General features: G+C 40.1%; 1 protein-coding gene across 3 annotated transcripts in view; it reads left to right on the forward strand.

Moving 5' to 3' along the window:
* The window catches only part of SASH1 (SAM and SH3 domain containing 1), a gene marked incomplete at its 5' end in the record, with an annotated part of 187,854 nt that overhangs the window by 123,889 nt on the left and 47,588 nt on the right, over positions 1-16,377 (forward strand). For 2 of the 3 annotated variants that reach the window (XM_082668750.1, XM_082668753.1), the window contains one exon: positions 2,707-2,808. In XM_082668750.1, the coding sequence (XP_082524876.1) occupies positions 2,707-2,808 (102 nt within the window). Of the gene's footprint in view, positions 1-2,706; positions 2,809-9,884; positions 9,916-16,377 lie in introns of all 3 variants that reach the window. The other variant, XM_082668751.1, reaches the window with a different exon arrangement.

Consider the following 16,377-nt stretch of genomic DNA (forward strand, 5'->3'; position numbering starts at 1 on the left):
TATGTAGATGTGAGTCCATATCTACAGTAATTGGGAAATCAGAGAACAGTCTTTTAAAGGGAGTCTGGGCATCTGTTATACCAGAGCACAAGATTATGAGCTGAGAACCTATATAAATTATTTCCTCATAGCAGGCATTGTGCATCAATCATAGGAATGTGGACAGCTAGAGAGGCTCATGGAGAGAGTCCATAGGGGAGCAACAAAGTGATTGAGGGTTTTTTTAAATAGGTCTCTTGGGCTGGAATCGGAAAGAATTTATCTCAGAAAAGAACTTATTCACTGTCTTCAAGTATATGAAGGGTTATTAGACAGTACGTCTTGAGGACGTACTGCACAGTGTTTTGTTTTCATCTCTACTGAGGAGAGCATGAAAGAAAATGAATGAAAATCGCAGCTGGAGGGGATTTAGATTAAATATAATAGAAATGTTCTTTATAATAAGTGCTCTTAGAAATGGAAACATTTTAGAATCTCTCTCCATAAAGGTCTTTAAGATAGAATAAGCATTAACCTACTACAGATGGTCATTCCTCTAAGAATCACGTCATAGACTTCCAGTGTGAGAAAACTATGAGACTAGGGAAAATAAGATATGAAGGTAGACAGATGGACAGGCAGACCGACACCCACACCCACACTTTAAAATGTCATTATTTTAAAACTTCCAGAATCAAACTAAAACTCTATAAATTTGCTTTAAAATACACAAGTTTCTCAAATGAACATCGTCAGTTGTCTTTGGGAGCAGAGTGGAATACAAAAATGTGATTATGTAAACAATAACCAGGTTCTTTTCGTTGTAAAATGCACTTTAAAAAATTGTTAGAGATCCTGGTTTTCTTTTTTTTTAATTAGGAAATTAAAAAACAAGGTAAATTTGGATAGAGCACAAATCTGAATCTTTATCAGAAGAAGCACATGGGGAATTCCCTGGCAGTCCAGTGGTTAGGACCCCGCGCTCTCCCTGCTGAGGGCCCGGGTTCAATCCCTGGTCGGGGAACTAAGATCCCACAAGCTGTGCAGCCAATAAATAAATAAATGAATTTTTTTAATAAAGAAGAAGAAGCACATGTACTCTTAGGCACCAACGTCAATGATGGAAATGGACGGATAACAAAAGAAAAATATTAGGTCTGTTTATGATTGACTAGTGAGGAATTTGTTTTGTTTTCCTAAAGATGAAGATTTTATTTATTTAGAAAGTAGAGCAGAGACCCTGAGAAAACAAATGATAACACCCTTTTTCAGAGGTAGCTATTTCGATCATACAGGAAGAATAATGCACTTCAGAAACCAATATATCTGGAAAGGAAGAGCATTCTAATATGTCACTTAAATGTATTAGAGAGATTAGAACAATATTAATCCCCCTAATATACTAGAAAGATTAAAATAATATTAAGCACCTGCATAGCAAAAGTTCAAATACCTGGAGTTGATGTGAACTTTGAGCTCTCTTTTATCTGAAACCACAAGGGTGATAATAATACCGTCATAAAAAGTCTGTTGCATGGGTATAGTATACTAAGAGCTCTGCTGCATTATCTTACTTTATTCTGGTAATAGTCCTGTGATATAGTTTATTGTCATCCTGTTTTCCAGGTGAAGGAACTGAGGCACAGAGAGGTTAAGTAATTTGCCCAAGGGCTTCCAGTTATTTGGGAGCCCTTACCTGTTAATCAATACTGTCTGCCTCCCCCTCGTCCATTTCCTGTCACAAGTGTGCACAGAAAAGAACTTCATAGTAGAACTAATGCTTTGGAAAGTTGCTTTTTCCTAGAGGACTGGCATTGCCACGTCCACACAGCTCCAGTGGAAAAGGACAGTCCTGGCACCATCTCCTGGGCTGTCAGGTCAGATTGTATCTGCTTTTTGGTGTCTTGATTCATGGAACATGATTTGATCGATGTCTTAACTTCATATCTAAAAAACTGTTTTATCACAGAATTTTAATGCTGGGACAACTTATTTGTATTACACACAGAGTTAAATTTTTACGTATTTTATGAAGACACACCTGGAAGTTCTCACATTGGCCATTCTGAAAGATCTTTCATCTAATTCTGCTAGGTTAAATTTGTTGATTTTCTATATTTCATTTTGTCCTTCTGTGTTTTTCAAAAAGTAGAAACCTAGTTTTTAAGCCCAAACTTTAAATGTCTCTGAACATATTCTAGGCATCTAACTGCTATTTTCCTCTCACCCATAGGATCCCCAATAAATCCCACAACATTTGTTAGGTGATAACATTGAACTGGTAACACGAGGCAGTCTAAGCAAAACAAGCAAGCGATTGTTAAGTCAGTTCCGGGCTTCCACCTCTGCTTTGCTAAAACGTCCTTAGTCTACATATTTTGTCTTCCACAAAGAGAGGTAACCCAAAGGTCAAGCTACAGACAGTTTCTGTTATCGAACTTATAATTGAACTGAGAAAGGTGTTTTGATGTTGGAGAAGGAAAATCAAGGTTCTTTTTGGAACACAGAACACAAAGAGTCTGTTGTGTCTCTTGGTTTGATTTAGATGAAAACCTGCGGGGGGGGGGGGGGACGTGTTTCTTCTTTCATTTGGGTGACCCTTGTCTTTGGCTGGCACTTAGTCACCGACAGTGGTGCGAAGAAGGTGCCCAAAGGATTCATTCTGCTGCTTGGTAGACAGCCTTGGCCATCATTTCCATTTCAGTCTTCCATTTCCTCTTGTTGCAGCTCAAGGAGTATGAGGCCCAGCACCGGCAGTCAGCTGCCTTGGACCCTGCTGACTGGCCAGACGGTTCTTACCCACCATTCGAGGGCTCATCAAACTGCAATGTAAGTTTGCTGTCTCTTTGAGCATCTTAACCGCTCCTACTAAAAAGGGACAGCCTACACAATTTGAGCCTTTAGACTTCTTTTTGCAGGCACCAGCTCCCACCTGGATCCGGAAAGAGGTGTCTCTTCAGACGTGTTATTCTTTTCTTTACTTGGTAGCTGGGACAGCGCTATTCATGCTGTTTTTTTGTTTTTTTTTTTAAATAGAAGTAAAGTAGACACAACTTAAATTTTACCATTATAAGCATTTTAAATGTTCAATTCAGTGGCCTTAAGTACATACACTTTGCTGTACAACCATCTTCACAACCCACTTCCTGAACTTCTCCATCATCTGAAACAGATATTCCATAACCATTAAACAATAACTCTCCATTCTCTCCTCACCTTCCCCAACTCCTGGCAACCACAGTTTGCTTCCTGTCTCTATGAATTTGACTAGTCCAGGTACTTTATATAAGTAAAATCATACAATATTTTTCCTTCTGTGTCTGGTTTATTTCCCTTAGCACCATGTTTTCAAGACTCGTCCACATAACAGCTATTCTAGAACTTCATTCCTTTTTATGGATGAACAGTATTCCACTGCACATATATACCACATTTTGTTTAATTATTCATCTGTTGTTAGACACTCGGGTGTTTCTCCCTTTTGGCTATTGTGAATATTGCTGTTATGAACATTGGTATACAAGTGTCTGAATCCTTGCTGTCATATCCTTTCCGTATATACGTAGGAGTAGAATTTCTGGATTATATGGTAATTCTATGTTTAACTTTTTGAGGAGCTGCTATACGGTTTTCCACAGTGGCTGTACCATTTTACATTCCTGACAGCTGCCTTCCAGTTTCTCTGCTTCCTCACCGACACTTGTGATTTTCCCATTTTTGATATGTCATCCTGATGGGTATAAAATGATATCATTGTGGTTTAGATTTGATTTCTCTAGTGTCTAATGATGTTTAGCATCTTTTTATGTGCTTGGCCATTTTTATACATTCCTCAGAGAAGTGTTTATCCAAGTTATTTGCCCATTGTTGAATTGGGTTTTTTGTTTTGCTGCTGGTTGTTGAGTTGTAGGAGTTCTTTATAGAGTCTGGATATTAATCCTGTATCAGGTACATGACTTGTAAATATTTTCTCCCATTCTATGAGTTGCCTTTTTACTCTCTTGATAGCGTCCTTTGAGGCAGGAAAGTTTTTAATTTTGAAGTCCAATTTACATTCATTTTCGGTGTCATAACTAAGAAATCATTGCCATATCCATTGTCGTGAAGATTTTCTCCTATATTTTCTTTTAAGAGTTTATAGTTTTAGCTTTTAAGTCTAGATCTGTCACGCATTTTAAGTTAATGTTTGTATATAATATAACATATGGGTCCAACCTCATTCTTTTGTGGGTGGATACCTTGTTTTCCCAGAACCACTTGTTGAAAAGACTGTCCTTTCCCCCATTGAATGGTCTTAGCACCCTTTTTGAAAATTAATTGACCATATATGTGAGGGTTTATTTCTGGTCTCTCTTATTTTATTTCTTTGGTTTATATGTCTTTCCTTTGCAGGCATCATACTGTTTTGATTAAGATAGATTTATAGTAAGATTTGAAATTGGGAGGTGTGAGCCCTCCAGCTTGGTTCTTCTTTTTCAGATTGTTTTAGCTATTAAGGTCCCTTGAGATTCCATTTGAATTTTAGGATGGGTTTTTCTATTTCTGTGAAAAGTGCCATGAGATTTTGATAGGGATTTTATTGGACCTGTAGATTGATTTGGGTAGTATTGTCATCTTAACATGAAGTCTTCCGATCTGTGAACACAGCTATTCTTCCATTTATTTATGTCTTCTTGAATTTCTTTCAGCATTGTTTTGTAGTTTTCAGTGTACAAGTCTTGTCTCCTTGGTTAAGTTTAATTTTAAGTATTTTATTCTTTTTGATGCTATTATAAAATGAAATTGTTTACTTAATTTCCTTTTTGAATTTTTTATTGTCAGTATATAAAGATGGAACTGATTTTCCTGTGTTGACTTTGTATCCTGCAACTTTGCTGAATTTCTTTATTATCTCTAACAGATGTGTGTGTGGGGGGTGTGGGTGTGGGTGTAAAATCTTTAGCGTTTTCTACATATAAGACCATGTCACCTGTGAATAGAGGCAATTTTTCTTCTTCTTTTCCAGTTTTGATGCCTTGTATTATTCATGCTATTTTAATGTGACCAAAACATTGCTTCTCAGGAGTTCCACCAAGATCATAGGAATTAGAATTCCAGAATTTCAGATAGACATTTCATGGTGCTATCATCAAACTGCATGGAGTGAGGATGGAGGGAGTTAACCTTTTTCATCTATTATTCAATTTTTTTTTTTTTTTTTGGTTTTCAAGATTTTGTTTATTTGAGTAGTTTGTAGCTACTGTGCAGTTGTTTTGTTTGTTAGGTCCTCTCTTCCTTAAAGTCTGGAAGCAACTCTACCTCCATTTCCTTAGACTCTTGTTTCCTCTTGTCAGTGTTCCATACAGCCAGTCATCTTTCCAAAACATACCTCTCTTCTTACATTCGTGTGTTTCAGAAAAGCCTGATGGTTTTCCAGTTTTACAAGATAACTTCCAAACTTCTTGGCACACTCAAGACCCTCTGTGATCTGGCCTTAATCAATTTCTCTACTCGCATCTGTCACCCCTTGCTCCAGTAGGTCTCCACTCCATCTGCACTGGACCCTGAATGCCTTACTGATCATACCTTGTAATTTCACACTCTCTGCTTTAATTTCTGCATTTCCTCTACCTAAAATGTCTTTCTGCAAATTTTTCCAGGTAAAAATCTATGCATCTTTCAAGGTGAAGTCCAACTGCCACCTCCTCTGAAACTTTAGCATCCTCAAGTGTATTTTTATAGCTTCCTGCTCTGTGCTTTGTTAAACTAGCTTGCTACATGAAACCTAACAGTTATCCTGGAGTATCAGAATTAATTGTATATATTTCAACCTGCATGGAAATTGTGAGCTCCTTGAGCAAGAAAGGCAGCTGTATTATCTTTGTCTCCAGTGAGTGCCTAACTCAGTGTTCAGCTTGTGTAGCCTGCTTGAGAAATATTCAGTCAACAAACTTGGATTTGAATGGTCATCCTTCCGGGCTGCTTTAAGAGCATGTTTTATGTCTTGAGACTATAGACTTAGTCTTTACACTTCTTTGCATCTAAGTAACAAATGATGGCATATCATTAGTAAACATAACCCTCCCACTCTCTCCTTGTCCCTGATTTCCTGAATCAAACAGCAGATTCCATTGCAGCTAAAATAAACAAACAAATAAACAAAAAACCCAAAGGATTATTAATTTGAAAGCTCTGCTTGGTTTGCTTTTGTGTGGAGGGGACTGAGACGTTACCATTTATAATAATAAATGTGTCATATGCTAGCCAGCAGCATGTCCTGGGACCATGAGGTAATCAAAGGAACCATGTCCATGGTTTTCACTGTGCCTTTTGGGGTCTCTTATCCCCTAGTTCTAACATAATATAAATGTAAATCATGAATCCAAAGAATCATGAAGAATAAATATCGTAACTCAGGACTGATGTGATTCAAACCCAACTCGGGGGAGAACACGTAGCCTCACTTGTCCATAGTGGGTCTTCTAGTGTCCGTCTCACTGGATACTGTCCTGATTAATAGCATCTGAGTCCAGGGAGAGGTTACAAGACTATCCATTCAGAGAAACAGGCCTGTAGTAGAACCTCACATACTTAGATGGTAAGGAGGGAGGCTTATCTCATTTAGGAAAAAGTTACTCTAAATAGAGTACTGTAGGCATTTTGAACAAGCTGCTAAGAAAGTATTATACTAAGTATTGGTTTGTTGAACCCCTTTCAGAGGGTAAATCACAACCATCACCTTGATATCAGCTGACAGAATGAAATGGGTACTTCTTAAAAGTTGGGCATTCGTTCTCTTGAGCCTTTCTTTGTTCACTTAGGAGGCATCTGTGGAGCCTCTGCAGAGCGCTTGCTATGTGCTAGGCTTCACGCTAGGTATCCAGGTTACACAGGTGAAGGAGAGAGAGAGGCCCTGCCCCAGTGGAGTGTACCCTGCAGTGCAGAGGTTAAAATTAGCCTCACACGTGCTCACACAGACTCACGTACATGATTACATTATTAACTCCTTACAAACTGTTTCTTCATGGACGGCTCAAAAATGAACTCAGCCTTTCCTAGTTGGAGGGAGGGCCGGGGGTACGATGTGCTCCTTCCACTTGCGGCACAATCCCAGAGGCTCTAGAATGACTTGTCTTTTTGCTGAACGATGTAGGTGAAGACAGTCTAGTCAGCAGTGGAGTTTGCTGAAGAAAGGCTGTTTACTCTGTAGTTTGCTCGCTGCCTTTGTGCAAACAACCCCCACCCATGTTCAGTCACGCTGTTCGTTACTTCATGCTAATGAACCGTTGGCACCGAAGTTCGCTTGTACTTGATTGGGATCCCGACGTACGTGACACTTGCCCTTCTCACCCTGACTTTAGTCTGTCCCGTGTTTTCCTGGAGACTCAGCAAGAAACTCCATCCAAAATATTCCTTCTCACTGATGCTCCATTTGCCTACTAGCAGGGTAATTAATTTCAGATAATTCCCACTGTGTCCTACTCCAGCTGCCTTGGGTTCGGTGCTTTGATTATCTTTTGTGCGAGGGCCGGGGCTTTTCAGCTTTCTATCGATTCTTTTCTATACTGAGATGCAAATAGCCCACTGGCCATAGTGGGGAATGCCCAGGCCATGGAAGTTGCAGAGATCATAAGGCCTTTGTCACCGGACCTCAATGCCTATATTGATGGCTGTCGTGCTTTAGGGTTTCATTTGCATTGATTCATAGGCTTCCCCCACCCCCAGAACTGGCATTCGATAATTGCATGTTGCTTCACAATAAATCCATACTCACATTCTCAGTTTCCAAGAGTATAAAGTACTAAAGATAGTTACCAGGGGAAGTGAAATATAGCTTTCTCTTTGCCAGAGGGGAATCTGTTCTCTGCCGTTTTTCTGTTGTGAGTGTTAGAGTTTTTAAAAAGAATTTCTGGTTGAGTACTTAACTGGATTCCTTGTTAAACATCTGAACGTTTATTTTAATATTTTTCATTTTATTTTAGTAACTTTTGTTTTCCTTCGCCTCCTGCAGGGGAAAGGTTGTAAGAGTTCTCATTTTAAGCTTTCAGCTTTGTGCATTGAGGTTCAGTTTACCTTCTGATTAAGAAAATGTTTAAAGAAATTGTGCTCTCTGTCTTACTGGGGTTTAAAGTTTTTTTACTCAAGGCGTGCATTTTAGTAAATCATAGTTTTTGTTTTTACAAAAGTGGTAGGTAAGAGTTGGTGATCTGTACCTGAAATACTTGCATTGAACTCTCTTTCCGAAAAATGTCAAATTGTAAATTATTTGATTATGATGCTATTCAAATTATTTTTTTAAATATATAATATATAAAGAAATAGTAAAGCAACAACAAGGACAGTAAAGCACCAGAGTTCTTAGAGTCCATTGCAGACATCCAGTTTGGTCGCGTTCAATTGTTTCACTTCATACAAACTGTGTTCCAGAAAAAGTTGGAATTATGTTTCTGTATCTGGAGCTCCTTACCAGGGTGAAGCAACTATGGTGAAATGTTTTGTGAAGTGAATTATTTTGTAAATCAAGTCATCGTTTCATAATTGATCACTTTTACATTTGGGGAAATTTAGAGTTGGGAAATATTTGTGCAAAGAGTGCTATGTTATCACTGTGGTGTTATAATAATACCTTACATCTGTATGTGCATCTCTGCATAACCTTTCATTCCAATTCTGAATATAGCTTTGCCACTAACCTGGGGAGCCAGGTGGTTGAACTGTGTCCAGATTTGGGGTAACAAACATACAACATCAGGTGGTCATTTCTTCCACTTTTTACAAAATACTATTTTAAGTGTTTCCCTGATTGAGGACTTTCAAGGTTGCAACTAAAATATCCCCATATTGTTGGCATGATGCAAGACTGTTAAATCTTTTGGGGGCTTTCTAAAATTATAAACCATAAACTTGGCCCTCACCAGCAGATGGTTTTTACTGAGGCTTTTCAGAGTCATTTCACCTACCTCAATTACAGCCATTGTCTTCCAGCCAGAAGATTCAGGTCTGTTATTTTGGAAGAATAGGTTGCTATAGCCTTAGTCTAATCTAGAACTTTCTAAAAGATAGTGTGCTGAAGGCCCAGAGAGCATTCCACAGAGTTACTTTTTTTAGTGGTTCTTGGGGCGAATGGCCTAATTTCTATTACGGCCAAAGAAAAGGTGGACAATTTAATCATTTAATACAGAATGTGGTCAGAGAACAGAGCTCATGCTTACGGGGTGTTCCTTTCGGGGGCAGAACGATGCTTCTGCTTATCCAAGAGACGTCTGTAAATGCAAGGTGCTCTTTTTAGGGTCCAGGACTCTGGGTTGAACCAGATCTTTTAAAACTTGGCTATTCTTAAATATAATTAATAAAGTGAAAATAATTCTCATTTTGAATAGGTTTCTTTTACTAGGGTGAACTTCTAGACAATGCCTATAAGTTAAAATTTATCAGAAGTTTTATTTTTATATTGCAAAGGTTAAAGGAAGATAGAAACCAATATTATTAGCTTTGTTGTTTGGGGAAATCTGATTCCCAAACAACATTGTCATTTTTTTAATGACAATACATGATGAATTTACAGAATTGTCTTCTACCTATAGATAGTACCAGCGATTTTTTTAAAATAAGGTTTTCATATTTTTGCTGACTTTGAGTAAATATTTATTGGATGCATAAACTATGAGAAGATTCACATAGACCTTAGTATTAAAGTTGACATTATAGGTCCAGTAAAGGTATCTTTATGTAAACGGTTGGCCTTCTTTCTACTGTCTTTCTGCTCTTATATTATTGGTTTTATAAGGAAATATAAGAGAGAATAGATTCCAAGCATAAAAATAACTTACATTACTGAATGTAAGTTACTGTTTGCTTTTAATCTTGTTGATAAGTTTTCTTTGAATCTCTCTTCCTAAAGGATTTTTTTTCCTAACAACATACAGGTTTCAGCTGAAAAGGGTTCTCACTGGCAAGGTACGTTTTGATTTGTGGCTAGAAAATGGTTCTGCTTGTTGTAGCTTTAATTCTTATACTAGCTAGGCTTAAATACAGCATGGTTGGATGTGTGCTTTGACTCTTTATTTCTTGAACAGAGGAAGAGCTTTACTCAACTCATTTGACTTCTTTTTTAAAAAATTTATTTATTTATTTGGCTGCGTTGGGTCTTCGTTTCTGTGTGAGGGCTTTCTCTAGTTGCGGCAAGCGGGGGCCACTCTTCATCGCGGTGCACGGGCCTCTCACTGTCGCGGCTTCTCCTGTTGCGGAGCACAGGCTCCAGATGCGCAGGCTCAGTAGTTGTGGCTCACGGGCCCAGTTGCTCTGAGGTATGTGGGATCTTCCCAAGACCAGGGCTTGAACCCGTGTCCCCTGCATTGGCAGGCGGACTCTCAACCACTGCGCCACCAGGGAAGCCCAACTCATTTGACTTCTAATTTGACCAAGAGAAAGAGCAGAAGTATGGCCTAGCGGTAATTTGCCAGAGAGCTTTTTTACCCTCTTTGCTTGGGCTAGCATGTTCATGCCATGCTATGTTACACTGTGTCAAAAAAAGGAACACTTTTCTAAATCTTTCTAAATATGACTATGGCAAAGATAACTCTTATTGATTCAGGTCTTTTAATGTGTACTTGAAGCCTTGAGATGATTATTCAGACTTTCATAGACACCTTCTACAAATTTCATTTTTATTTGGCTGGGTGGGAAGAGGAAGCAATATTCCTCTTAATTTTAACAAATGTAATTTTGAAATGAAAATGATAGTAAAATAGAGACATATTAAAATTCTCTTTAGAAGAGTAGATGTAATGATTCTTTTTTTTATAAATTTATTTATTTATTTGGCTGCGTTGTGTCTTCGTTGCTGTGCGAGGGCTTTCTCTAGTTGCGGCAAGCGGGGGCCACTCTTCATCGCGGTGCACAGGCCCTCTCACTGTTGCAGCCTCTCTTGTTGCCGAGCACAAGCTCCAGACGCGCAGGCTCAGTAGTTGTGGCTCACGGGCCTAGTTGCTCCGCGGCATGTGGGATCCTCCCAGACCAGGGCTCAAACCCGTGTCCCCTGCATTAGCAGGCAGATTCTCAACCACTGCACCACCAGGGAAGCCCCGTAATGATTCTTTAGACCTGTAGCTTATGGAGAGACTAGAGACAAAATCAGTCCATTGAAATAACGTGTCACAAAGTCTTGTGAGAAAGATGACTTTTGCTCTCACTGGACATAAGCTGACCAAGAACCACTGCTTAGATGACTTCTTGTCATTTATTCCACACCACCCTCTCTCCCCAGCCTTGTCCCTGGGAGAAGGGCCAAAGTTTGAGGCGTGTGTTTGCTGTGAGTCCCTTGAGATCATCATCTTTAAACAAAGTTAGACAGGAAGGAGGCTCTGGCCTCGGGAAAGCCAGGCGTTTGCCCGGTGAGGGGGCTGGTTTAAGCTCACAGATGTGAGTCAGACTTTGGGTCCAGATCCCAGCTCTGCCACCTATTAGCTCCGCATCTGAGGGCAAGTTGTTTCATCTCTTTGTGCCTCAAAACTTGGGCTGAGGGCTTCCCTGGTGGCGCAGTGGTTGAGAGTCCGCCTGCTGATGCTGGGGACACGGGTCCATGCCCCGGTCCGGGAAGATCCCACATGCCGTGGAGCGGCTGGGCCCGTGAGCCATGGCTGCTGAGCCTGCGCGTCCGGAGCCTGTGCTCCGCAACGGGAGAGGCCGCAACAGTGAGAGGCCTGCGTACCACAAAAAAAAAAAAAAAACACCTTGGGCCGAGTGTATCTACCTCACACGGGTGTGGCAAGGATTAAGTGGCACCAAGTAAATACCCAATGAACGCCAGCCTCTATTGCTTTATGTGACGATCTTCTACCTCGCCATTAACTGTCATTCTTAAAATACTGGGGTTCCCGTCAAAAGTTTTATTTTTGTACATGCCATTAACATGGCAGCAGCGCTTCTGCTTTTGCGTATTACGGCAGACAGACTGGAGTTGTCAGAACAAGCTTAATGTAAATACTGTGTGTTTAATTGGTTAAGTTTTTACCAAACACATAATCGGTTTGTTTTCTGTTTCAGAACGTGTAAGTGTCTGTGGGCTTAGAAACGGGTCTGGTATGATTTCAGTTAACATATGTGGCCTTGGGATTACTGTTTGGGAAAAATAAACACTAATTGTATTGAAATTATCTAGGGCCATATAGTGACAACGAGGCCGTCTCATTGAGCATGTGGGTGTGCGCTTCCATGCCTGTTACGTTGGGGGGTGCTCTTACAGCAGGCCCAGAAATAGTTGGAAATTTGGCTCTTTGCACCTGGCAAACCAGCCAGGTTATCAGTACACGTCTATCTTCACTGGTTTGTATGGTCACAGGGAGTTGAGGATGCTGCCTGCACACCCTCCTCAACACATCAAGGGCCACGTGAACAAAAGTAAATAACGACAGAATACCCAGATACAATATAATCTGAGGGTTATGTAACCTATTGTTATCATTTTTAAATTTAAGTTAGTTTTCGGGCACATTCTGGTCTGTTCTTTCGTGTTTTTTTTTTTTTTTTTTTTTTTTTTTTTGCGTACGCGGGCCTCTCACTGCTGCGGCCTCTCCCGTTGCGCAGCACAGGCTCCGGACGCGCAGGCCCAGTGGCCACGGCTCACGGGACCAACCGCTCCGCGGCATGCAGGATCCTCCCGGACCGGAGCACAAACCCATGTCCCCTGCATCAGCAGGCGGACTCCCAACCACAGCGCCACCAGGGAAGCCCCTGTTCCTTCTTTTCTTTTTCTTTTTTTTTTTTAAGATTTTACTGTCACCCTCAGCTTCATCTTTCTTTCTTTCTTTTTTAAATTTTTTTGGCCACACTGTGTGGCTTGTGAGATCTTAGTTCCCTGACCAGGGAATGAACCTGGGCCCTCGGCAGAGAGAGCGTGGAGTCCTAACCACTGGACTGCCAGGGACTTCCCTGTTGTTTCTTTTATTAGGTCGAACCACGTGAACTGGAAATATTAGCTTTTGACCTTAAAAATAGCAATCTCATTTGTCCAACCTAATACGTAAATACCAAACAGGATCTACGACACGTACCCTAGCTAGCTGATTATATCTAAATACAGATATTTGTAATATAATATGGGTTAAGGATTGGCATTTAGATTTGCAATGCCAATTTCTTACTTCACTTTTGGGATGAACCTTAGGGAGCTTGGGGTAAGAGAGGATTTCCATTACTTGTTTAATGATAGTGATTCATCACATGTTAATTCCTCATTAAATCATTTGCCCTGGTACCAAATCTTATATAATGGATGGGTTAGAGAGAGACCCAGGTCCTATCATGGTTCATGGGTCAGATCCAGACTGAGGGCCGCTTCCAGCCTAAGCCAACTTACTGAAGTCATGGACTGCCCATCACTTGTTCAGAGTCCATTTGAACTGTAAGTCACTATATCAGAACTCTTAGAACTATACCCAGTCATCAAGGACATTCATCTAGAAAGCAATATTTTTTTTTTTTTCTGTACGTGGGCCTCTCACTGTTGTGGCCTCTCCCGTTGTGGAACACAGGCTCTGGACGCGCAGGCTCAGTGGCCATGGCTCACGGGCCCAGCCGCTCTGCGGCATGTGGGATCTTCCCAGACCGGGGCTCGAACCCGTGTCCCCTGCATCGGCAGGCGGACTCTCAACCACTGCGCCACCAGGGAAGCCCTAGAAAGCACTATTTTAACACAACCAAATTCTAATTCAAATTCTAATTATTCACAGAATAATTTCTGTAGAAATATCCCTTTATTCTCTGCTCTGTCCCTTTTCGTTTCCCTCTTTGTATCACACCCTCTCTCATCCCTGGTTGGTTGTACTATTACTAGTATAATTCTAATAACATTGCATAATTAGTTCCTACAAGGACACTTCTTGCACTGTGCTTTTGAGCCAGAGTGTGGGTGAAAGAATGCCATCTTGAACATTCTTTTACTCATTCATTGTGCAGACATTACTGAGTACCAACTATATGTCAGTCCCTACACACAGGAGTTTATATTTGAGAAGAAGAGACAGACAAGTGGATAGCATGGTTGGGGCCTTAATTGGAATATTTCTACCGAGTGTCTGAAATACGCACAGAAAGTCCATGAAGCCCCAGTGAGGAGAGTGTGGAAAGGCCAGTGAAGGTGACTGAAACTGAGCAAGGGTTCCCCAGGAGGAGGAAGAGAAACCTGTTAGGTAGACGGAGCAGCAAGGCCAATGGCTTACGTGAATAGGTGGGTGAATCTTCAGACTTGGGTCATACGGGAAAATGGATTTAAATAATAAAGTTTTTCTCAGTATCAATATTTTGACTAATACGGTATTGCTTCTTTTCTTTGCTCATTCTTATTTATAAATTGGCTCTGTAATAGGTGGTTTGGTTCCTTATGACTGCAATTTGTTTTGTTTTTTGTTTTTAATTGAAGTATAGTTGATTTATAAAGTTATTTTCAGTTAGTTTCAGGTGTACAGCAAAGTGATTCAGTTACACACACACACACACACACACATTTTCAGATTCTTTTCCCTTATAGCTTATTATTAGGTATTGAATATAGATCCCTGTGCTATACAGTAGGTCCTTGTTGGTTATCTGTTTTATACCTAGTAGTGTGTATCTGTTAATCCCAAACTCCTGATTTATCACCCCCACCCCTTTCCTCTTTGGTAACAGTAAGTTTGTTTTCTGTGTCTGTGATTCGTTTCTGTTTTGTAAATAAGTTCATTTGTATCATTTTTTAAGATTCTACATATAAGTGATATCATATGATATTTGTCTTTTTCTGTCTGACTTACTTCACTTAATATGATAATTTCTAGGTCCATCCATGTTGCTGCAAATGGCATTATTTCATTCTTTTTTATGGCTGAGTAGTATTCCACAGTGTGCATGCCTATCTATCTATATATATATATACATATATATATATATATGCCACATCTTCTTTAACTGTTCCTCTGTCAATGGACATTTATGTTGCTTCCATATATGATTGCAGTTTTAAAATTTATATCATTCTTGTTTTTCATCTTGTCTTTGAGGTCTCATTTAATTGAATTCATGTTCTTCTTTAATTATTTTATAGAGAGAAGCAACTGTTAGGAATTGCTTCCTGTTCCTTGAGTTATATTTTCTTCTGATAGAGAGATGGGATCAAAAGATAGAATCATTGTGTTTGTCCATGCCTTTTCTCTCTCTCTCTCTCTCTCTTTTTTTCCCCTTGTTATAGTTTGTTTGAGTAGTTCTCATGCATTTCTTTTCACTTTGATCATGCTTGGGTAACTCAGGTCACATTTTCTGTTTGTGCTGATATAATGAGGATTTCTTTTTGACCTGTTTGCCGTGCTGTCAGACAGTGGAGTGTTTTCCTTCCTTTGTCTTGTGACCCATTCATGTTTGCTGTTGCTGTAGCCTAACGTAATAGCTGGGGAGGTGGGAAAACCCAGCTGAGGTGGAATGTGGTCTTCGTTGGGATACCGGGGCTCGGCTTTCTCTCTCCTAAGTTTGTTAAATGTGCTGCGTCACTGTTCACGTTGCTTGCTTAAGGGTGGGGAATGGGCACACCAGAGCCGGGCTGTCTTTAATTTATTCCTCCGATTCCTGGTGAATTTCTAGAGGCTTCATTTCAATCAGGATCAGCCTGACCATTGACTTTCCATCTTTTCACTCATTACTCTCCTGAAGCAATTTCCGCTGCTCTTAGATCCGAAAAAGATAAAGAAGGCCACACAGTTTGCTTCCTTTTCTGTGGGTCTTCAGGAATTTTTTTCTTAGCTTGATCAAGGAGTTCTAAAGTTTAATATATTAGGTTATATACTTTTGTTTGGATGCCCTTGGTGGAGTATTTTTGCCAGTTTTCAGTAATTGTGTTTTGTAGGACACTGTTGCTCATTTTGTTAGTTGTGGGAAGGATATGCTGTGGTTTAGTTTTCAGCAGTCATCATGACCTGATTGTTTTGCCAGTTAGATGACCACAAACAATTTTTCTAGCTCTAATTGATTCATTTTCTAAGCCAGTGAATCAACTGAGGCCTTCTGATCACAGCCATCAGGCTAATGTGTTATTCTTTGTGTTTATAGAGACACAAAAACAAGCTAAGCTGTCTTCTATTTGGAAGTAAATTTGCTTATTATTCATTCTACAAACATAAGGAGAAGTGTGTTAAGGCCACACATAGATAGATCGTGACTCTGGGAGGTACCTTCGGCCCATCTGCCTCCGTCTTCAACAGATGCCCGTGCTGCTCAGTAGCCTCAGTTTGGGTTGGAGGGAAGAACTCGGTGTCCGCACCTTCCCTCCGTTGCCTTGCAGGCTCCATCGGTTCTCTGTATTCCTCCATCGTCATGTGCCTAGGCAAGGTTGTTTGGCGGCCTTGTCCAAGAAGTCATCGGGCCTGATCCATGAATCAGTCAGTCTAACATGCC

Source organism: Grampus griseus, assembly GCF_964374135.1.
Source record: "Grampus griseus genome assembly, chromosome: 13".
Classification (NCBI taxonomy): Eukaryota; Metazoa; Chordata; class Mammalia; order Artiodactyla; family Delphinidae; genus Grampus; species Grampus griseus.